This window comes from Salvelinus alpinus, chromosome 22 (genome assembly GCF_045679555.1).
Source record: "Salvelinus alpinus chromosome 22, SLU_Salpinus.1, whole genome shotgun sequence".
Lineage (NCBI taxonomy): Eukaryota > Metazoa > Chordata > Actinopteri > Salmoniformes > Salmonidae > Salvelinus > Salvelinus alpinus.
The window spans coordinates 7367621-7390979 of NC_092107.1; the positions used below are offsets into that span (position 1 = coordinate 7367621).

General features: G+C 45.3%; 1 protein-coding gene across 4 annotated transcripts in view; it reads left to right on the forward strand.

Moving 5' to 3' along the window:
• The window catches only part of LOC139548896 (neurobeachin-like), a 354477-nt gene that overhangs the window by 116398 nt on the left and 214720 nt on the right, over window positions 1-23359 (forward strand). For 2 of the 4 annotated variants that reach the window (XM_071358831.1, XM_071358832.1), the window contains exons 35-40: window positions 389-496; window positions 3787-3914; window positions 6079-6140; window positions 11791-11855; window positions 14007-14115; window positions 22076-22242. In XM_071358831.1, the coding sequence (XP_071214932.1) occupies window positions 389-496; window positions 3787-3914; window positions 6079-6140; window positions 11791-11855; window positions 14007-14115; window positions 22076-22242 (639 nt within the window). The remainder of the gene's footprint in view (window positions 1-388; window positions 497-3786; window positions 3915-6078; window positions 6141-11790; window positions 11856-14006; window positions 14116-22075; window positions 22243-23359) is intronic. The other 2 variants (XM_071358833.1, XM_071358834.1) reach the window with 1 other exon arrangement.

The window sequence follows — 23359 nt, forward strand, 5'->3', positions numbered from 1 at the left end:
TCTCTCTTCTGCCCCCTCTAAAGGAATTGCAAATCAGTTGCCATGGCATCAGTAACCAACATCACTTACCATAACCGTGGAGTCAATGATGGAAGTGGCGAGTTGCAGAGCTGTGTGTGTGTCTGTGTCTCACCTGGTTGCAGAGCTGTGTGTGTGTCTGTGTCTCACCTGGTTGCAGAGCTGTGTGTGTGTCTGTGTCTCACCTGGTTGCAGAGCTGTGTGTATGATCATACTGAACTCTCATTTCAGTCCAGTCAGACTCACATGCAGCTTGTTGGGTAGACAATAGACATATGGGTTCTGGTCAGAAGTAGTGCACTATAAAGGGAATAAAGGGTGCCATTTGGGACTCAGTCATAGTGACTGCTGCAATCTCTGTGTATTTCAGTGCGTTGCTCTGTGAGGTGGACCAGGATCTGAGAGTCTTTAGTTGGTCCCTGCAGCGTGGCCACACAGAGACAGAGATGGCCCCCAGAGGTGCAGGCCAGTGTCATAGGCAAGCACTGTTTAACATCGCTCACACAGGTGTTACTGTCTCACTGATACACTCATCCCCTCACCTTCATATTATTCCCAGGAGGCCACTTTGCTTCTAGTCCCTCGTAGGCCTCTCTCTCTCTCCCTCTTTTTTCTGTCCGTCCGTCTGTCCGTCTGTCCGTCTGTCCGTCTGTCCGTCTGTCCGTCTGTCCGTCTGTCTGTCTGTCTGTCTGTCTGTGTCTCTCGCTCTCTCTCTCGCTCTCTCTTTTTCTTTTTCTTTCTATACTAGTGAACAGGCTACAGACTCAAGGCAGTATCTCTCTGCTTTTACATGCTTCCTGTATGGTTGCATGCCCCCTCCTTCCCAGGTTGTAGATAGATACTACTAGACATTAGGCTGTAGAGGTTTTCTCGGGTCCAAAAAGTTGGTCCTTGACCCGAAGACAATCAGACCCGAACCCGAGAACAATGAGACCCGAACCCGAATGGATCCGACGACAACCAGACCTAGACCGAACCGTACCCTAACGGTTCTGGGTCTATATTGGACCTGAGTGACAAAACAAAGTTGCACTGTTCTGATTCTTTGTAGCCCACACCTTTAAAATATTTAAATAATTTGATTCATCCACTGTCGTAGTGATGGAGGATAATTTTATTTCCATTTTGTTAACCATTTTGTTAATCAGCCAAGTTGCTCTTCTGGTTAACGAATATGTTGTCTAGGCCTTCTATAAGTCAATAAATCCACCTTTAGTGTAAAATAAATATTCTATAGGCTGTACAGAGCCGTGGTCGGGTCCATTTTCGTCTGCTCGGGTCTATCAGCTGTAGTTACATAGACCCGAGATACAATGACAATCAAACTGGACCCGACCCAGACCCAAGGGAAAACGTAACATTTTGAACACGCTCAGATCCCGGGTCAGGTCTCGGGTATTTAGGTTCGGGTGGACTCGTGAAGATCTCTACTAGACACAGTCAGGGCTCTAAACTGTGACCAATTTGGCTGCATATGCGCCAAAATATTTTGCTGTGTGACCTGGAGTTTTATTTTGCTGTGTGACCTGGAGTTTTATTTTGTTGTGTGACCTGGAGTTTTATTTTGTTGTGTGACCTGGAGTTTTATTTTGCTGTGTGACCTGGAGTTTTATTTTGTTGTGTGACCTGGAGTTTTATTTTGTTGTGTGACCTGGAGTTTTATTTTGTTGTGTGACCTGGAGTTTTATTTTGCTGTGTGACCTGGAGTTTTATTTTGTTGTGTGACCTGGAGTTTTATTTTGCTGTGTGACCTGGAGTTTTATTTTGCTGTGTGACCTGGAGTTTTATTTTGTTGTGTGACCTGGAGTTTTATTTTGCTGTGTGACCTGGTTTATTTTGCTGTGTGACCTGGTTTATTTTCTTGTGTGACCTGGAGTTTTATTTTGGGAGCACCATTTAGACTAAGGCAATGCATAACAATATTTCATGGCAACACTCATCTCTACACTGCTCAAACAAGACAGGCTGCCTCCTGCTGTTGCTTGCTTCCATGCAGTTCCTGGGTCACACACACAGTTCTTCCTGTTTATTCTCTCAGCATGATGTCAATGCACTCAACATATTCTTCCAAAACAAGAGAGATGTTGCTTTCCACTTTGCTTCTTAATATGAATCCATGTTTTCTCTATTATACTATTATTTTGCCGGGTTGGGTAGGTTACTATCTAAATGTAATCTGTTACAGTTACTAGTTACCTGTCCAAAATTGTAATCAGTAACGTAACTTTTAGATTACCCAAACTTGGTAACGTAATCTGATTGGTGGGTTGGTTATGTAGGCTTCTTCTAACCCATCGCTTTCTACTACATATACTAATAGGATTAAATTATATATTTTAATTATATCAGCATGAATTATATTGAGCAATAAAAGCCCCACTTTTATTCCATAGGCTGGGATCCGCACTATGCAGTTGTTGCAAGAGCATATTTTTCACTGGCTGTCCACTGGTTTCAAAAACAATGATTGATATGCAGCTTAAACTTCTTGAATTCAGACATTATTGGGTTCAAATACACATTTAGATTTGTGAACAGCCATCCACAACAACCATAATCCGTAAGGCGCAAATAGCTAAATGAGAGAGAATGCAGTGTGATTCACATCAATGCGCTGTAGATTTCAATAATAAGTGATATCCGTATCGCCGTAGACTACACCACTGCTCTCATCCTTACCTCCAAGCGTTTATTCAATTTGGAAATTCTTTGGATGCGGACAGCAGTCGCACCATTGGAAGACATAGCTTGGACTGCACCTTTTTTCAATACTGATTTGAATGTCATTGAGAAAATAGAGAATTTTTTGTCGCAACCATTCTTTCTGAATTTAAAAGTAATCCTCAAAGTAATCATGTCGTTTTTCAAAAGTATCTGTAGTCTGATTACAATATTTTTGCTGGTAACGTAACGGATTACAGTTACCAGTTTTTTTATAATCCCTTACATGTAATCCGTTACTCCCCAACCCACTTAGTTTCTGTATTTTGCTCTCTGCAAAATGTGAGTTAGTTAGTCTAAGGAAGCTGGCATGTGCCTAAAATAATGCTAATCGTTAATGCTAATCGCTAACTAGCTAGCTGGCTAGCTTAATGCCATTTAGCTAAATGAACTAGCTAGGGCAAAGCAAACGTTGGTTGCTACCAGTGATGGTATAGATCAGTATGTTGTTGGTGCAACGGCATGTGCTGAAACAAATAGATTATTCTAAAATCTTTGTCTAAATGCAACATCTATTTAAGTATGATTGGGGTCGTTTGGGAAACACTGACCAACACTTTAGTTCCTACCTTGTCATAACTCCTACCTGCCTTTTTAATTTGTTGTCATGCCAAACAAAACCAACAATAGAATTTGAATTATCATTGTATTTCTATGATTCCAACAGTTCACCCAAATATGTTGATCACTTTTCTGAATTAGGAGCACCAGTACTACCAATTCTGTTTTTTTAAATGTTATTTAGAGCCCCGGACGCAGTGTTCTGCTGTGTGTGAAAGGATGTTCTAACTATCATGTACTAACCCAGGTGGAGGGCTCTACTCTGCTCTGCTCACCACACAACCCTACCCCACCTTATACTCATTTATTTACTGTTGTTGTCTTTCCCCTCTCTCCTCTGTCTCTTCCTATCCTCTCTGACATCGTCTCTCTCTCTCTCTTCACCCCCCTCTCTCTCAACCCTGTTTCTTTCCCTGTTCTCTGTCTTCTCTCCCCCCCCCCCCCCATCTCTCTTTCTGTATCTCCCTGGTCTGTTCTCTTCCACAGTATCACTACTAAGTTGGAGCGTGCGCTAGAGAAGGTGGCCCCCCTCCTCAGGGAGATCTTTGTGGACTTTGCACCGTTCCTCTCTAGGACCCTGTTGGGAAGCCATGGCCAAGAGCTGCTCATAGAAGGTACAGGTGCTGTATAGAATCTCTCTCGTTTCTTCTCCAAATGTGTGTGGGATCCCTCCCTCCGTCCGTCTGTCATTTCCTGGCCCTCCTTATGTCCACTGGCTGCTGTGTCACTGCTTGATGCCTAGTAATATAACCCAGAGAGGTCTCACTCGCTCACTCACTCACTCACTCACTCACTCACTCACTCACTCACTCACTCACACACACACACACACACACACACACACACACACACACACACACACACACACACACACACACACACACACACACACACACACACACACACACACACGATGAACAATTATGGAGAGTTGACAGGTGTGAATGTTGTCTGATCCCTTCACTCAGCCTGTCTGTCCATCTGTCAGAATGCTGCTGAGCTGGCAGATACACACACACACACACACACACACCTGACCTCTAAGCACAGACCATGTACAGACCAGGCAAACACTTCACCAACACAACAGAGCCAGTATTCAGAAAGCATCCCATAGTACAAGAGATGGGATCAGTTCTACTTTGAGATGCTTTGCCCAGACCTTTACCAAGGAACAGAGGCTGTTTTTCCTCCCAGGCTGAATCAGGGCCCTGGTGGAAAGTCTCTCCATTTAGTAGCAATTACCAGCCATCCATCACTCAAATTACCCGGGGTCGTGGCCCGAGTGCCCCCTCACCCACCCCCATCTCCTCTCCTCCTCACCCCTCCTCTCCCCCTCTCTAGACATGTTGTCAGTGTGGTAATTATGTCCAGCCACCCTGGCCTGGCCCCTGGCCCATGATGCACTTGGAGTTGAGAGGGAGGCCCCTGGGCGAACAGAGCTGTCGTTGTGATCGCCTCCCCTCTCTGTCTCCTCTCCTTCTTCCCCTACCTCCCCTCTCTCTGTCTCCTCTCCTTCCTCTCCTCTCTCTGCCTCTCCTCTCCTCCCCCCTTCCTCTCCTACCTCTCCTCTCTCTGCCTCTCCTCTCCTTCCCCCTTCCTCCCCAACCTCCACTCTTTCTGCCTCTTCACTCCTCTCCCCTGCCTCTCCTTTCCCTGCCTCCCCCTCTCTCTATGACCCCCCCCCCCCCCCCCGCCCAACCCGTCAGCACACTGCTCAACAATTCCACATTCACTCCAATGATTTAACCCTGCCCTGCTCACAGGAAAGGCCTGGTCAGAGGGGCAGAGCCTGTTTAAATAGAAAACATTTAGTTTGTGTACCAGCGTACAGCCAGGGTCCATGGTCATTAGGCCAGCATACCAGAGTAGGGCTGGGGTCGCTAGGGGCCAGGGTCACCCTACCATCTGACCCCCTGTGTCAGAGAGAGCTGAGTGATGGGAGAACTGGTCATTGCAGTAACAAGAGGTCAGCTGTGTGTGTGTGTGTGTGTGTGTGTGTGTGTGTGTGTGTGTGTGTGTGTGTGTGTGTGTGTGTGTGTGTGTGTGTGTGTGTGTGTGTGTGTGTGTGTGTGTGTGTGTGTGTGTGTGTGTGTAATAGGACATCTGTAGCTGTCTGTGAACTAGAGAGGGTCACATCCCCTGTTTACAACAGTCTCAGAGTCTCAGACCGTTTCAGTGCTGTGCAAGAACAGGAGGAAGATTCACACTCTTCACATTATGCAATAGTCCACTTTGTCTCCATCCAAAATAGCACCCTATTTCCTATGTAGTGCACTCCTTTTGATCAAAGCCAATAGCGCTCTTGTCAACGTAATGCATTGTAGAGGGAATAGGGTGCCATTTGGGACACACTATTTGTCACTATCTCAGTGGTTTCAGGCAGCTAAATGTTAGGTACCATTGCCAATCCTGGCAAGCTCTTTCTTTGCATCAACGGTAAAACAGAAGAGATGTTTGACATCCCTGAGATGGTCTGTCTGTGTGTTTATCAACATGTTGACATCTCATCCCTGGTTGTCGACTCATGCTGTCAATCACTCTGACTGACGTCTTCATATAACCATGCCAACGGGCCCTGGCCCCACCAGCCCATAATGATTCCTCCAGAGTGTCTTCTTCTCTGGTAGTGACTACAATGTTAGCCCCTCCCACATGTCGTTGGTGAAGTTTCGTAGTGACTTATATGAAGGCACTAGGAACTGTTGAGCCAAGTAAGACTGCTGTGTGTTGTATGACAACTCTGCTTCTAACTCTCTGTCCTGTCTTCCCCGCCAGGTCTGGTGTGTATGAAGTCCAGCACCTCTGTCGTGGAACTGGTCATGCTGCTCTGCTCTCAGGTGAGATTCTCTCTTTCTCCTCACATATCCCTAATTTTCTCTCCCTCTCTGCATCTTCCTTCCTCCTCACACATCCCTCTCTTCCCCCCACTCCCTCCATTCTCTCTTCTCTATCTCTTCTGTCCTCTTTTTTGTCTCCCTCTCGCCTCCAAACCTCTCCTCCCTGTGATGGACTATAAAGATGAGGCTGCTTCCAGCTCCAGGTCTCTGGGTCGTGCCACCAAATGAGTCCCTTTTGTATCCCTTTTAAGTAGAGATTGTGCACCAATATTCCATTTTAAAAGCATGTTATTTTAAAAGAAGTGCACTTTAATATAGACCACATTGAAAACTCAATAAATCTGTGCCAAAATTCCTTCTGTGCACTCTGTGATTTCTAGCAAGATTTTAACCCACTGAACCCCAACATTTAACCCACTGAACCCCAACATTTAACCCACTGAACCCCAACATTTAACCCACTGAACCCCAACATTTAACCCACTGAACCCCAACATTTAACCCACTGAACCCCAACATTTAACCCACCGAACCCCAACATTTAACCCACTGAACCCCAACATTTAACCCACTGAACCCCAACATTTAACCCACTGAACCCCGCCATTTAACCCACTGAACCCCAAGTTTTCACCATCACTGTAAAGCCCTCGTTATTTTGTTACTTTGACAAAGTCATTTCTGAAGATGATTATTTATTTAATGTGATTAGTGATTCATTTTAAGAAAAATATATAACCTGTCCCTCATTTTAAGGTCAACCCGGTGACATGAACTGACTCACTACTCGACTAAGGGACCTTACCTGTATGTGTGGTGTACAGAGATGGGGTAGTCATAAAACAATTATGTTAACCACTCTTATTGGACACACAATGAGTCCCTGCAACTTAATATGCGATTTGTTAAGCACATTTTTACTCCTGATCTTAATTAGGCTTGCTGTAACAATGGGGTTGAACACTTATTGACTCAAGACATTTCAGCTTTTAATAAAAAAAAAAATCTAACATTTTCTACAAACAAAATTCCACTTTGACGTTATGGGATATTGTCTGTAGATCAGAGACAGAAAATCTAAATGTAATACATTTTAGCTGTAACACAACAAACTGTGGAAAAAGTCAATGGGTCGCAATTCTTTGTAAAGGCACTGTATATAAACTCTGGATTGTTAATGCTATGTATTGGCCATTGAGAGGCTTTGAAGCCACCGTCGGCCACATTAGAACTCCCCAGTAGAGCAGTCCTCCATAGGAATGAATGGAATTCTACAGTATTTCAAATAAATGTTTTAAGGACAAAATTACATGTGTTTAAGTATTTTTTCTTGTGGTGGGGACATTAACATTAGCAATCTAAAAAAAAGTATACTTTAAGGAATTGTTTTAATATATTTTTAATTTTACTTGTATGTTTGGCTCACATAATATAATTAAAAAGTATGCATTCAGATGTCTGTAATAGAATACAAGTTTCAAAAATGAATGTAGACATTAATAAATGCATTTCTATAGCTTCCAAAATATTTTTTACAATGGTGGGGGAGTGCCAAGACCTCACCCCCTATCAGCCATCTAGTGTCTACATAAATCATTGGTTAAGTCTCTTATGTCTCAAAGGGTCACAGTCCCAATGTAGCAGTTAGAACAGAACAGGAGATAGTTAACATACCTTCTCTCTGCAGGGCCAGTCAGTGAGTCCATAAGGAAGGCATTAGGTGGTGCCTCTCTCGCTGAGTATCCAGTCTGCAGGGATGGAGGCTGCAGTAGGAGGCACAGTGTCCGGAGCCCCGGCTGCAGCGGCGCAGCCGGCCAATCCTGCAGTATGGAGCCAGTCAGCCCGTCAGCTCCCATACATACCCATGCATCTGTTATTAGAGGGCTGAGATTAAGGAGCATTCCTCTCTCTCTACTCACACAACCGCCCGAGTCTTGCAGTAGTGAATCACGCTGTTACTGCTGTTCTTTTGAAGTTTCTGAGGGAATGTTCCCTGAGTCTTTCTCTCTTCTGGCTGTCTGTCTTTCTGGAGGCTAACCTAGCACTGTTGCTCTGGGATGTCTACCTTCTTTTCCCAGCTCCTGGACTTACTGAGGTCTGGGAGTGTCAGCGAGCCGTGTATCCCCCCCCCTCACAGAGTCACCCCCCCCCCTGTTCCCCCCACCGCAGACACAGATAGTATTACTGCGGCTCCAACAGTTCCTGCCATTAGGGACTCCTGGGATGAAACCCAGCCTGAGATATCGACCAGTCAGAGAGGCTGAAAGTGGATCTGCTTGGCATGAGTTGGAACCACAGCTAGCTTTATCCAGCAGCACTGGCAGGGATGGGCACAGTGAAACTCGTTAATCCTGATCTGATTCCATCAGTAGTTACTTTCCTGTATGGGCCTAGGACAAGGCTGTATGGGCCTAGGACAAGGCTGTATGGGCCTAGGACAAGGCTGTATGGGCCTAGGACAAGGCTGTATGGGCCTAGGACAAGGCTGTATGGGCCTAGGACAAGGCTGTATGGGCCTAGGACAAGGCTGTATGGAGCTAGGACAAGGCTGTATGGAGCGAGGACAAGGCTGTATGGAGCGAGGACAAGGCTGTATGGAGCAGGGACAAGGCTGTATGGAGCTAGGACAAGGCTGAATGGGGCTGGGACAAGGCTGTATGGGGCTAGGACAAGGCTGAATGGGGCTAGGACAAGGCTGTATGGAGCTAGGGCTGTACAGAGCTAGGACAAGGCTGTATGGAGCTGGGACTGTATGGAGCTAGAACAAGGCTGTATGGGGCTAGGACAAGGCTGTATGGGGCTAGGACAAGGCTGTATGGGGCTAGGACAATGCTGTATGGGGCATGGACAAAGCTGTATGGGACTGGGACTGTATGGGGATAGGACAAGGCTGTATGGAGCTGGGACTGTATGGGGCTAGGACAAGGCTGTGTGTGGCTGGGGCTGTAGGGGGCTTGGATGGGCAGCAGACTGTGTGTCTCTTCACAGACGGCCTGGTGAATGAGAAGGTCAAACAGCTCTGTTTCTTGTAACAGCTTAAACACACAGGGGATCTGCAGTGAAGCCCGGGAGATTTACTGACAGAGAGCCTCCAGATGTGGAGAGCAGAGCAGATAAAAGACTACCGCCTCGCTCTGACAGCCTGGATTGAGATGCCACAGTACTGTTGTCTGCCTGTCGCCTACTGATGTTCGGGAGTATGGAGGGCTGCAGAGGAACAAGAGGCTTGTGTGTAACAAACAATTTAAAACAATGAAATTCAGGACCCCTTAACCAATAGGATAATCTTCCTAGGTTAAACACTCCCAGACACCACAGATTGTAAGCTTGTTATATCTGAGCTCCTGAGCCACACCCCCTCCCCTGGCTGCAGGTCAGCCCATAGCTAGATATTCTGAGTTATGTTGCAGGTCAGCCCATAGCTAGATATTCTGGATTCCGTTGCAGGTCAGCCCATAGCTAGATATTCTGGATTCCGTTGCAGGTCAGCCCATAGCTAGATATTATGGATTCCGTTGCAGGTCAGCCCATAGCTAGATATTCTGGATTCCGTTGCAGGTCAGCCCATAGCTGGATATTCTGGATTCCGTTGCAGGTCAGCCCATAGCTAGATATTCTGGATTCCGTTGCAGGTCAGCCCATAGCTAGATATTCTGGATTCCGTCCATAGACAGAGGTTCTGGGTTCTTTTTCTCTGCATCTACATTAAGGATCATGTTGCTTCCTCCTGGAGAAGCATGTCAGGCCTAATTCCCTTCAAACAGGCAACAATGGGCTTTCCTGCAATCCCTGCAATCACAGCACAGCCCCTTTAGAGCCCTGCTGCACAGAAGATAAAAACAGCAAGGGAAGAAAACATCTGTAACGGTAACCAGAGAGTTTACTGTACTGTAACTCAGTTAGACAAGATAGAGGTTCAGGCTGAGTTTTCCCCCTCCTACCTGATGTCACTCTCCTGGCGCTGCACGAGACATCTGCTTTGATTTCCGTATATATTTTTGTCACGTGAGTGCGGTGCGAACAGATCCTCAGAAGACTGGCCGAACATGAGCCCTGTCCAAATCAGTAACAGCCTATTGTGGAGCGGATACTGTAGCAGAGAGAGAGAGAGAGATAGAGGTCAGGAGAAATCATGTGGAGACCAGATGCCCAGCATATCAGCGCCGTCTCTCTCACTTAATGTAACTGTGTGAGGTGGAACTGTGTTCTCTAGCCTGGTGCAGTCTGTCACACACTACAGCAACTATGGCACTAACATGCTACCATACACTATTTAGCCAATGGCAATCTGTTGTTATTACCGTTTCTGAGATGTACAATCTCATTTGTTAGCCTCGTCTATGCGTGAGATTCAGTTGGTTTTACACCTGACACATGGCTAGCATTGAAAACTGGGAACCTTTCCCCCTTTATATTCCTTCTCTATTCTCTTTCTATTTTGAACTGTGGCCTCCTCTGTTTTCCCTTTCATTTGCTCCTCAGTGAGTGAGCAGAGAGCCCAGGTTCCCACAGTGCACTGCCCTCTCCTCCGCTCCTCCTCTCCTCCGTTCCCAAACGGCTTTTTAATCATTCCCAGACCGGGTAGTGATGATGCTGGGGAGAGGGTGGGGGGTGCTGTGGCCCCGGGGCCGCAGCCGCTCTAGGATCCGGCTCCACACTGCTGTAGATGGCTCTCCTCTCCTCAGTCATCTGTCAGTGTGCAGACAGAGGAAATGGCTGTATTTAAGGCTGAGGATACAGTTTCATCCCCAATTACATCTCTCCTGTGTTTACTGATCTGTTCAGAGGAAGGTCTCATCCCAAATGCCACCCTATTCCCTATGTAGTGCACTACTTTTGACTAGGGTCCATAGGGCTCTGCTCAAAGAAGTGCATAGCATGCCATTTGGGACGCATGCAAAGAAAAGAGGCAAGCTCACATGCCGGGCAGAGATTCAGCTTTTTATAGCCAGCGCTTCTCTTTGAAAGGATTCAATGACCTTGATGCCTTCTTAGCTTCTAATTAAAGTAAGGAAACAATTGAATATGCGATGGCCATTTGAATTGCAGTGGAGACTGGCCATGCAGAGAGATCTATTTACCATAGACTCTGTAGATTATTATTACCATTACTGTTTTTATTGTACATGTTTTTTTGGTTTTGGAAATATTTTTCTGATTTGTGAAGCTTTCAGGGCAAAGTGTTCCATAATAGTTTTTTATCACTATGTTATTGTTATTTTATTGCCTGCCTATGATTTTTATTGCAAATTTGTCCGTTGATATGTTTTTATAGCCATCGCCTAGTAGCGCTGATTAGAATGTTATAAGCTGTGGGTTTTTATGTCTAACTGTTTACAGACTGAGTTTGAATAGCAAATGCGAGAGCAGACAGAACTGTCTCTGTATTTGAAGTAGGTGTTGTTAGTACACACCCAAGCTATCAGAGAACAATATAGCATCCTAATCCAAGTCGAAAGGTTTTTGTCAAAGCTGAATCTCTCCAGCGTCTTGAAAAGGTAACCTCACTGGACCTTGTGGAAGGCTTTGTCTGACATACAGCCATGGAGCCAGTATAAGTGACTAACTATCCAACATTCCTCCTCTCCTCTTTCTATTTTCTTCTCCTCTCCTCCTCCTCCTCCTCCTCCTCCTCCTCCTCCTGTCTCAGGAGTGGCAGAACTCGATCCAGAAAAATGCAGGCCTTGCCTTCATTGAGCTCATCAATGAGGGAAGGTAGGTATCATATTCACACACATGCACGCACCTGCGCACACACACACACACACACCATATGTTTTACTATCCTTGTGGGTACCTACAATGTATTTCCATTCAAAATCGTATTTTCCCTGACCCCTAAACCTAACCATTACCCCTAACTCTAATTGTAACCCGAGCCCTAAACCTAACCCCTAAGCCTAAAATAGCTGGGAAATGTCCCCACGAGGGAGAACTTTCCTTGTTTTACTATCCTTGTGTGGACTTTTGTGGATTTCCGGTACACACCACACACACACCACACACACACACACACACACACACACACACACACACACACACACACACACACACACACACACACACACACACACACACCAGCTCTGAGCAGGTTGTTAGGTTCAGTGGCAGCAGTAGATTAGCAGTAAGCTGCCAGCTCCTAGAGTGTGGGGTGCTGTACTGTGTACTGCAGTGTGCTCTATAGGGGTTAAGGTAAATACAATTGGTATGGCAGTGTGACGTAACAATATAAACAAGATAGTGTATCCCCTCTGTCGGTGTATTCCTCACCCCCCCTCTGTCGGTGTATTCCTCACCCCCCCCCCCCCCCCCCTCTGTCGGTGTATTCCTCACCCCCCCCCCCTCTGTCGGTGTATTCCTCACCCCCCCTGTGTCGGTGTATTCCTCACACCCCCTCTGTGAGTGTGGCAGGCTCAGATCAGGCAGGGTGTTATAGAAGAGATCAGCCTCCAAGTCCATCTGGTGACCCATCTGTGTAACCCTCTTACATACAAACTGCCCAGCGTCAGCCTTATGCCCCAAGTCCAGCCCTATACCCCAGCCCCAGCCCTATGCCCCAGCCCTATGCCCCAGCCCTATACCCCAGCCCCAGCCCTATACCCCAGTGCAGCCTCACTGTTCCCAACCCAGCCCTATACCCCAGCCCCAGCCCTATACCCCAGCCCCAGCCCTATACCCCAGCCCCAGCCCTATACCCCAGCCCTATACCCCAGCCCCAGCCCTATACCCCAGCCCCAGCCCTATACCCCAGCCCCAGCCCTATACCCCAGCCCTATACCCCAGCCCCAGCCCTATACCCCAGCCCCAGCCCTATACCCCAGCCCCAGCCCTATACCCCAGTGCAGCCTCACTGTGCCCAACCCAGCCCTGTCTTAGCCCTCCCTGGCACCTCCCCTGCTCCCATGTTGTGCCTGGATAAAGAGCCTTACTCCGTTGTGGCCTGGCCGCTCTGCCACTCCGCTACACTGCCACTCTACCACTCTGTCACACGGCGCTGTCCAGGGTGCTGCTAGCAGATCTCCTCTCTCCTACACTACCACTATCTCTGTACTGTGGACACCTGAACTGCATCCCAAATGGAACCCTATTACTTATGTTGTGCACTACTTTTTAACAGGGCTCTGGTCAAAAGTAGTGCACTATATAGGGAACAGGGTTCCATTTGGGACAGAGACCTGCTATATCTAACCAACCAGCATATCAGCCATCTGCAGTCCTCTGAACGATAACCAAACAGCTAACCAAACTGTCCTGTATTTCTCTCTAACCTATCAGCTAATAAACTAGCTAAGATAACCAGCTAACCAACTAACTACAATCCTAGTTGAGAATATTAACGTCTAAACGAGGAGAGGGAGAATTGTTGGGTAGTTGTAGTTAAAAGCTTGTCAACACTAATCTGATGACTGCAGTTCTATGAGGCCTCTCCCCGAGACAGAGGATACTTCCAAAATGGCACCCTATTACCTATGTAGTGCACTACTTTTTACCAGGGCTCTGGTGCTATTATTGAAATAGGTTGTCATTTGGGATGCAGAAGAGGGTATCAGAAGCTCTGTAATTAAAGCAAAGCAGACCTAATTGGGTGTAAAATGGCATATAATCTCCACATAGAAGCCTGGGTGTTTTCAATTATTAAAACGATTGAAGCGTGGGCAGAAGCAGGTAGCATGTACGCCAGGCAGGCTGAGGAATCATTCAACCATGGGAGGAGAGGCGATCAGGGCCAGAGACGTCAGGGAGCTGGGGGGGGTCTGTCTGTCTGTCTATGTGTCTGTGTGTTTTCAGGTTGTTGTGTCATGCTATGAAGGACCACATAGATGTGTTAACTGACTGACTAACTGGTATTCTGTCTGTCTGTTCCAGATTGCTGTGTCATGCTATGAAGGACCACATTGTGCGTGTTGCCAATGAGGCAGAGTTCATCCTCAACAGACAGAGAGCAGAAGACGTCCATAAACACGCTGAGTTTGAGGTACAGCACATTTATACAGTATATATAGTACCAGTCAAGTTTGGACACACCTACTCGTTCAATGGTTTTTTCTTAATTGTTTACTATTTTATACATTGTAGAATAATAGTGAAGACATCAAAACTATGAAATAACACATATGGAATCATGTGGTAACCAAAAAAGTGTTAAACAAATCAAAATATATTTTAGATTTTAGATTCTTCAAAGTAGCCACCCTTTGCCTTGATGACAGCTTTGCACACTCTTGGCATTCTCTCAACCAACTTCACCTGGAATGCTTTTCCAAAAGTCTGCTTTTCCAAAAGGAATGCTTTTCCAAAAGTTCCCACATATGCAGAGCACTTGTTGGCTGCTTTTACTTTGATGAATTTAAAATATATATTTAGATTTGTTTTAACACTTTCTTGGTTACTACATGATTCCATATGTGTTTTTGTAGTTGTAGTTTTGATGTCTTCACTATTATTCTGCAATGTAGAAAACAATAAAATAAAGAAAAACCCTTGAATGAGTAGGCTGGTACTCATATACAGTACTTTTGACTGGTACTGTATATAGTAGGCCTACAGTACAGATAGTACATTATCTAATTTAGTTAACTGACTACAGCAGCCTTGATAGTCCTTGCTCTGGAGTGACTGACTTCAGTATTGCATCCCAAATGGCACCCTATTCCATACATAGTGCACTACTTTTGACCAGAGCCCATTGAAATAGGGTGGCATTTGGGAGGCAGCCCGGGTCTGTGAGAGAATAGCACTGGATTAGCAGCAGCTCAGTACTCCTGTAGTCCCTGTGTCTCCCCAGGAGGATTATGGCTTTACCATTAGGCCACTCTAAGGGATTATAATAACCAACCTGCTAGCAATATTAATAAGTAGACTGAACGATATGCCAGCTATATTCATATCTGGTCTTATTGGCTTTAAGCCCGTCCAACAGTGTAATGAGTCTACCCCAGAGACAGTACTTACCCCACATATCAAACACACTGCCTGTTCTCACTACAAAGCATCAGAACACCAAAACTCTCATTATTGATTTCTGTAGGAATTAGAGGACGTCTGTAGTGATTAGACAGTATCTGCATGCCAAATAGCACCCTATTCTCTTTATAGTGGGCTACTTTTGATGAGGACCCAATAGGCTCTGGTCAAAAGTAGTGCACCATATAAGGAATAGGGCTCAGTCAGTCTTTAGTAATGCTACTTTCTGTGTCTAATGAATTCTTTATTAAATGGAAGGAAGCCTGAGAAGGTTTTATTCCCATACAGTAGTGGAGGAGAGAGAGGAGCAGCTTTCTGAGGACAGGGAGGTGCTCTGTTCAGAGGAATGTCATGCCTCTTTTAGACAGCAGGTAGAGCTGCTCTCTCTCTCTCTCTTTCTCACTCACTTCCTTTTGCTCTCTCTCTCAATTCAATTCAATTTGCTTTATTGGCATCACGTAACAATGTACATATTGCCAAAGCTTATTTTGGATATTTACAATATAAAAATCTAAATTAGAATCAAAATTGTCAACGGGACAACAGTAACAACAATAACCAAGGGTCAAAATAACCATACATTCAACAATAACAATAAGCATACAGTAGAGGACATGTGCAGGTTGATTGGTCTGTCAGACACTGTCCCTCAACTTATGGCAGGCAGCAATGTAGTGCGCTGCCAACCCAAAACTCTCTGCGTTCTCCCCCAACAGGACGGGTAGCCTACTCTCATCAGAGAGGTCTTTAACCTTGAATAAGGGTTTCAAATTTGGGAAAATGACACTCTCTAATTGTTTTATATTTTTTACATTTTGTCAGGAAATGCAGCTCCGTCTCAGGTTCTGCTGTTGTGCAGTGGTTGCACAGCCTTTCCTCTACAGGGAGCCAGGTTTTCCTGTGTCTACCCTTCTCAATGGTCTATCTCGCTCTCTCGCTCTCTCGCTCTCTCGCTCTCTCGCTGTCTCTCTGTCTCTCTGTCTCTCTGTCTCTCTGTCTCTCTGTCTCTCTGTCTCTCTGTCTCTCTGTCTCTCTCTCTGTCTGTCTGTCTGTCTGTCTGTCTGTCTGTCTGTCTGTCTCTCTGTCTCTCTGTCTCTCTCTGTCTCTCTCTGTCTCTCTCTGTCTCTCTCTGTCTCTCTCTGTCTCTCTCTGTCTCTCTCTGTCTCGCTCTCTGTCTCTCTCTGTCTCGCTCTCTGTCTCTCTGTCTCGCTCTCTGTCTCTCTCTCGCTCTCTGTCTCTCTCTCGCTCTCTGTCTCTCTCTCGCTCTCTGTCTCTCTCTCGCTCTCTGTCTCTGTCTCTCTCTCTGTATGTCTGTCTCTCTCTCTGTATGTCTGTCTCTCTCGCTCTCTGTCTCTCTGTCTCTCTGTCTCTCTCTCTTGCTCTCTTGCTCTCTGTCTCTCTGTCTCTCTGTCTCTCTGTCTCTCTCTCTGTCTCTCTCTCTGTCTCTCTCTCTCTCTGTCTCTCTGTCTGTCTCTCTCTCTCTCTCTCTCTGTGTCTCTCTCTCTCTCTCTCTCTCTCTCTCTCTCTCTCTCTCTCTCTCTCTCTCTCTCTCTCTCTATCTCTCTCTCTCTCTCTCTCTTGCTCTCTGTCTCTCTGTCTCTCTCTCTCTCTCTCTCTGTCTCTCTCTCCGTCTCTCTCGCTCTCTCGCTCTCTGTCTCTGTCTCTCTCTCACTCTCTGTCTCTCTCTCGCTCTCTGTCTCTCTCTTTGTCTCTCTGTCTCTTTCTCTTTCTCTTTCTCTCTCTCTGTCTCGGTCTCTCTCTCGCTCTGTGTCTGTCTCTCTGTGTCTCTGTCTCTTTCTCTCTCTCTGTCTCTTTCTGTCTCTCTCTCGCTCGCTCACGCTCTCTCTATGTCTGTCTCAAATTCAAATGCAAGCTGCTTTATTGGCATGAAAAACATTGTCAATATTGCCAAAGAAACAATGTATACAATATACATTGTAATTAAATTATAAAGAATAAAGAAGAAGAATATAAAATGGTAGTAAATAATAAAACAAAAATTAAATACAAAACTAATTACAATATAATGGTAACAGTCAATAGTAGAAATGTAATAAATATAAAAATATAAATATGGAAAAGGAAACTATAACTAACTTATAACTAAAAATGGTCATCATCACCATTACATCAGTACTACAACTTCCATCACCATCATTAAACTGCTATCATTACCATTACCACCCATACCACTACTATTTGGAATGATAAACAACAGTTATAATAGTAATAACAATAATAGTAAAAATAAGTAAGTTACTGCTTACTATGCAGATGTTATTATTCTGTGTCCCTCAGGCTATGGCAGGCAAATACATATTTGGCTGCAAGAGGAGCCATTGCTCCTTCGCCCATGAGTATTTTTAGTTTTTCCTCTGGGTTTAATAAGTTAAAATTTGGAATAAATGTTGTCATTTCTGTGAATAATGAATCTATTTGTGAGAATATATATTTCTCACAGTAAAGGAGAAAGTGCATCTCTGTCTCTACCTCCCCTGTCGTGCAGTGACCACATACACGCTCCTCTTTGGGTAGCCATTTCTTTTTATGTCTGCCGGTTTCTGTTGCCAATTGATGGTCACTCAGCCTCTACTTGGTAAGGATTTGTCTCTGCTTCGTATCTCTGACAGAGTAGAGATAATCAGCCAATTCATATTCTCTGTTTAGGGTCAGATAGCAATTTAGTCGGCTTTGGGATTTTGTTTCGTTTTTCGAATGTTGTAAATATGAGTCTTTTGACTGGTTCATGATTTTGTTTATTGGAATTCTTTATTTTGAAGCAGTGCTGGTGTCAGCTTGGTTGGTTAGGTCCAACACCAGCTGACTGAGAGGGCTTGTTTCTGGGCTCAGCTCTTGGGTTTGAAGTGCTTTAAATTGCAGGCTTGAATTTGGACTTGAATTTAGATGTAGCCAAAATTGTAATGATCTTTTCTGTATTTTCATTAATACTGGAAAGCGGCCCAATTCTGCCCTACATGCATTAGTTGGTGTATTTCTCTGGACTTGTAGAATTTTCCAACAGAATTCTGCATGTAGGGTTTCAATTGGATGTTTGTCCAGTTTATTGAGTGGCCCCCAAATCTCACTTCCTTAAAGAGCTATTGGTACGATTACACTGTCAAATATTTTGGTCCAAATTCTAATTGGGATGTTGATTTTGAATAATTTCATTTTTATTGCACACAATGCTCTGCGGGCTTTTTCTTTGAGTGCATTTACTGCCATATTAATGTTTCACGATGCAGATATGGTCAGACCAAGGTAGGTGTAACTTTTAGTGTGTTCAATTATGGTGTTGTTCAGGGTGAATTTATATTTGTGTTTCTGACATCTGTTTTTTGGGGGAAAATCATGATTTTCGTTTTTTGAAATTTAGTGTACAGTAGGTCAACCTACCAGCCTCTCAGTCTGCTCCAGCCCAGGTCAGAATACCAGTCTCCCAGTCTGCTCCAGCTCAGGTCAACCTACCAGTCTGCTCCAGCACAGTGTGCTCCAGCCCAAGTCAACCAACCAGCCTCCCAGTCTGCTCCAGCCCAGGTCAGAATACCAGTCTCCCAGTCTGCTCCACCCAGACAGTCACCCACAACTGCAATCCTTATTGATTCAAATGTGAAGTTCTTAGTCTAGGAAAGATGATTCCCTAGAGACCAGGTGTATAAGTTCTGGTGTCCTACAACTGACAGTGCAATGCAGCTACTCAGTCAGACCAGGATTGACACCCCCGAAAACATCATCATCCACACTGGCACAAACGACTTTTATGCCAAAGGTGAAAATGTATCTGGGGCAGTGAGAAGAGTGGCAGAACGGGCACAGGCTGTGTTCCCAACAACCAATATAGTTGTGTCCACCCTCCTACCAAGAAAAGACTTCCAGGAAAGTTGATCGACAAAATAAATCAACAGATCACCGTGGACTGTGCCTCACTGCTCAACGTCAGAACGGCTCACTGGGAGGCTGGTTGGCTGACCTGGGCTGGAGCAGACTGGGAGACTGGTAGGTTGACCTGGGCTGGAGAACACTGTGCTGGAGCAGACTGGGAGACTGGTATTCTGACATGGGCTAGAGCAGACTGGGAGGCTGGTTGGCTGATCTGGGCTGGAGCAGACTGGTAGGATGGTGCAGTGTCATCAGGCTGTGTGGTGGAGGCCATGCTGGTCTCAGGTTCTGCTTGTGTTGTGCCAAGCTGGTGGACATGTTCTCTAGATGCAGAGGACATAATGACTCGCTGCTGGTTGAGGAGATCAATGTATCTCTCTCTTTGTTCTAGCTCCTTTCTTGTTGTGCTCAGACGGTCTCTGAGGTCATCATTTGTCTGACTCAGTTTGTCCATTCTGCTTTCTAATTTACCAATAGATGCTCTGCTCTCCTCCCTGAACTGTTTCTTCTCTTCCTTTCATTTCTGGACAGTGTCCTCCTCTTGAAGCTTGTTCTCTCTGAGTTCTATGACCTCTGCTTCGACTAGAGAGAGGGTGTTGTGGAAACGTTGCATAGCAGGTGTTCTTGGTGTTGTAGCCATGTCCTTGGCTCTGTCTGCTGCTGGTAAGGTAGGTAGAGGGACACTGAGAGCTTCTTGCTGGGTCACAGAGACAGTTGGGGCCTGCTTTTCTCTTTCTCCCTCCTTGACTTTTTCCCTCAGTTTCTGAGATGAGTTCAGCTTCTGCTTTTAGGGTAGCAAACCTATTCTCAAAAGCCTGGAGGCTTGAATCATTGCCATGTATCAATACAGTTCCATTATTATATAAGTTTACTGTTTGATACATGTTGCTCTGGTCAGGTTCTTCAAAAATGCTGATCTGACATCCTTGGCTGATGCCTCTCTTTTTTGAGAAAGGAAAATGGTTGCAAATAACCCTTTTCCATATGTGCCCTCGTTTGGTATTAAATATTACATTTGCTCTTGTTTTGCAACTGGTAAGATCTGAAAACAGGCATTCATGGTTCTGTCCCATTAACAAACCTTTGAAACTTTTCTTAGCTTTCTCTGTTTGGATGTCTGGTGGGTTAACAATTGCTTCTTGTATTATTGTCTCTTGTGTCTTTAGAGGACTGTTTCACTTTGATGTCCTTTTTCTTCTGTCCTTATTTTGTCTTATTTTGTCTTTCTTTTCTTCTGTTAACTAGATATTCTTTGTTAGCTTAATAGCTTCTTCCAGGAGAGTCCCTAACAACTGCTTAGAAACTGGTAAACAATTCAGCTAGCTAAGATAACTACATTTTTTTTTTTTAAATAGTTACTTTTTCAAAAGCCTATCTTCTTTGTTTGTTGCTTGTTTTGTCTCCTATTCAGTCTTGCAGTTTTCTTTTGCTTTTTTCTGATGTACTTCACTCTAAAAACCATGTAAATTTCAATATTTGTAGGAGCAAATTTTTTCAGCAGCTGCTGCTCAATTTGGAACTCTGGAACACTCTCTCTCTCTCTCTCTCTCTCTCTCTCTCTCTCTCTCTCTCTCTCTCTCTCTCTCTCTCTCTCTCTCTCTCACACAATGTTACTAGTCATATAGGAAGTGTTTTACCCAAGTACACAAACATGCACACACACACACACAAATTCTCTTCTGCCCCCTCTGTTAGTAGCTTGTACATGTGAGGAGTGATGAGTTTCTTATCTTGGGGCAGCAGCCCTCCACAAGCAGCTGTTAGATATCCTGTAGTCCTCTGCTAGAGGCTCCTTGACCTGCTAGATCAACTGCCATGTCACCGGTAGCGAGGGAGGCTGCATTTCAAATGGCACCCTATTCCCTGTACAGTGCACTACTTCTGACCAGAGCCCATAGGGTGCCATTTGAGAAACACCCAGAGATTACCTGGCCCTCATCCCTCCTCTGGCCTCATCCCTCCTGTCTGACAACTCTAGACAGTCTACACTTTTCATCCAACGCTGTTTCTACTATATTACCCCTCACAACCCCCCCCCCCCCTACCCTCCATTCCCAGACAGATAGACATTTTTACATTAGGTTGGTGTCAGGAGAGTCAAGGCAGCAGCCTCATATCCTGTGAAGTGATAAATAAGGTTTGATATTTGTCACAGCGTCACATGGTAACGTGAGATGACAAGCAGAGATTGAGTTATCTGCCATTTGAAGAATATGTTGAGGTATAACATCTGACACAATTCAAATATAGGGCCGGAAATTCAATTAACTTCCAGCTTCTGTTAGCAAATTAGATTTAGTATATGAGCAGGAAGGAGCAGCCCCGTGGCGACGCAGCAAGACAATCTTATTTTAGCGAGGAGAAGATGAAGTCAGATCCTGATCGGCTCCTCTAGAATCTAGATTACCTTGAGATGCTGCCTGCAGGAGATCACTGTGTGCATCCCAAATATCACCCTATTCCCTATATAGTGCACTACTTTTTACCATAGCTGTAAAGTAGTGTACCACAAAGGGAATAGAGTGCCATTTGGTACGCAGGCACTGACTCCACTTCAACATCACACATCAATACACACCAGGTTTCAATCTATTTATGTCATACTGTTTGGTGAAAATTTATGCATGTAGGCTACAGTACAGGCTACTTCTCTTTGTTATCCAACCGGCCCTTCATCCACTGTCACAGTTGAGTTTTATATAGGGACAGATTGTTTATTATGACCCCTATGTAAACAAATGACATTAAAGCTTTCTAACGGACAAATTCCCCTCTTTTTCTCCATGTGAAACAAAAGACATTAGCAGACAGCGACGGTGTTTAAATGACTCTTCACTAATGTGTCCCCTGCTGATGAAGTGGAGCAGAGATTGGCTCTGTTAACCAGGCTATAATATCTACTCACGTGTGTACACACACGTGATAGACCCTGCCCAGTTTTAGCATAATGTTAACACCTAGCATTATGTTAGCATGGTGTTAGCATAATGTTAATGCCTAGCATGGTGTTAGCATGGCGTTAGCATGGCGTTAGCATGGCGTTAGCATGGCTATGTTTAAAATAAAATGGCTCCTTGTGTTCCCTCCATCAGTCCAACTGTGCCCAGTACGCTGCTGATCGGAGGGAGGAGGAGAAGATGTGTGATCACCTGATCAGCGCTGCCAAACACAGAGACCATGTGACTGCCAACCAGCTCAAACAGAAGATCCTCAACATCCTCACCAATAAGCATGGAGCCTGGGGCAGCCTGGCACAGAGGTAAGACCTAGGGCTGAGGTATAGAGGTTGGGCTGAAGGATAGGCCTTGCTAGGGCTGGGGCTGAAGGATAGGCCTTGGGCTGGGGTATAGGGCTGGGGCTGAATGATAGGCCTTGGGATGGAGTATAGGGCTGTGCTGTAGAGTTAGAGCAGTGGCTGGGGTATATACTGTACTTTACATCCTCACCAACAAACACAGAGCCTGCGGCAGCCTGGCAGCCTGGCACAGAAGTATGGACTGGGTCTGGTGAAAGGTTTAGGGCTGTGGCTACCTGGAGCTGGGCTGGCCCAAAGGCCAAGCTAAGACCAGGCTGGGTAACAGAGCTTCCAGTATTAGTTGTACTGTACAATTACCTGGCTGTGAGCCACAGAGTGCAGTGCTGGGAAAGATCAGGGACCAGGTCAACTAACTCAGTAACAGTCAAAGAGACTGAACCCCCCTTGGGATTGACCACTAGTCACACAGACTGGGGGTGGGGTTTGGGGGGGGGGGGTTATATGTGTGTGTGTGTGTGTGTGTGTGTGTGTGTGTGTGTGTGTGTGTGTGTGTGTGTGTGTGTGTGTGTGTGTGTGTGTGTGTGTGTGTGTGCGTGTGCATCTGACGCATGCGTGCGTTTGTGTTTGTATGAGAGAGGTGTGTGTGTGGAGTGTCCTCTGGGCCTTTAAAACTACAGATCATTGGAGCCTTAGCTCTGCTTCCCACCAAACACACACACACAACACACACATACACACACACACTCAGTGGTTGAAGTCGGACAGCGCTGAATAGTGATACTGAAACCACCAATCTGAGCAGTACCCATTTGTCCAACTAGGTGGAAAATCCTCTAAGGGTTCCAAAGTTGAATTAGGCGTTCCTCATGGTTTTGTGTTTAGACCCCTACTACTATTCTCTCTATGTTTCCCCCTGGTAATGTCACAATGACACATGACATACATGTTCATTGGGATGTTGATGGCATTGGCTATGATCTGTTAGGAAGCTTCTTAAAAAACAAGCTTTATATCAGGCAAGTCTATTAGGAACTAATTCTGTATTTACTACGATGACCTGGCGAGTGGCAAGTGCAGCAAAGGTCCTGTCAAACCTTGCCTTGCTTACTGAAAGAACACT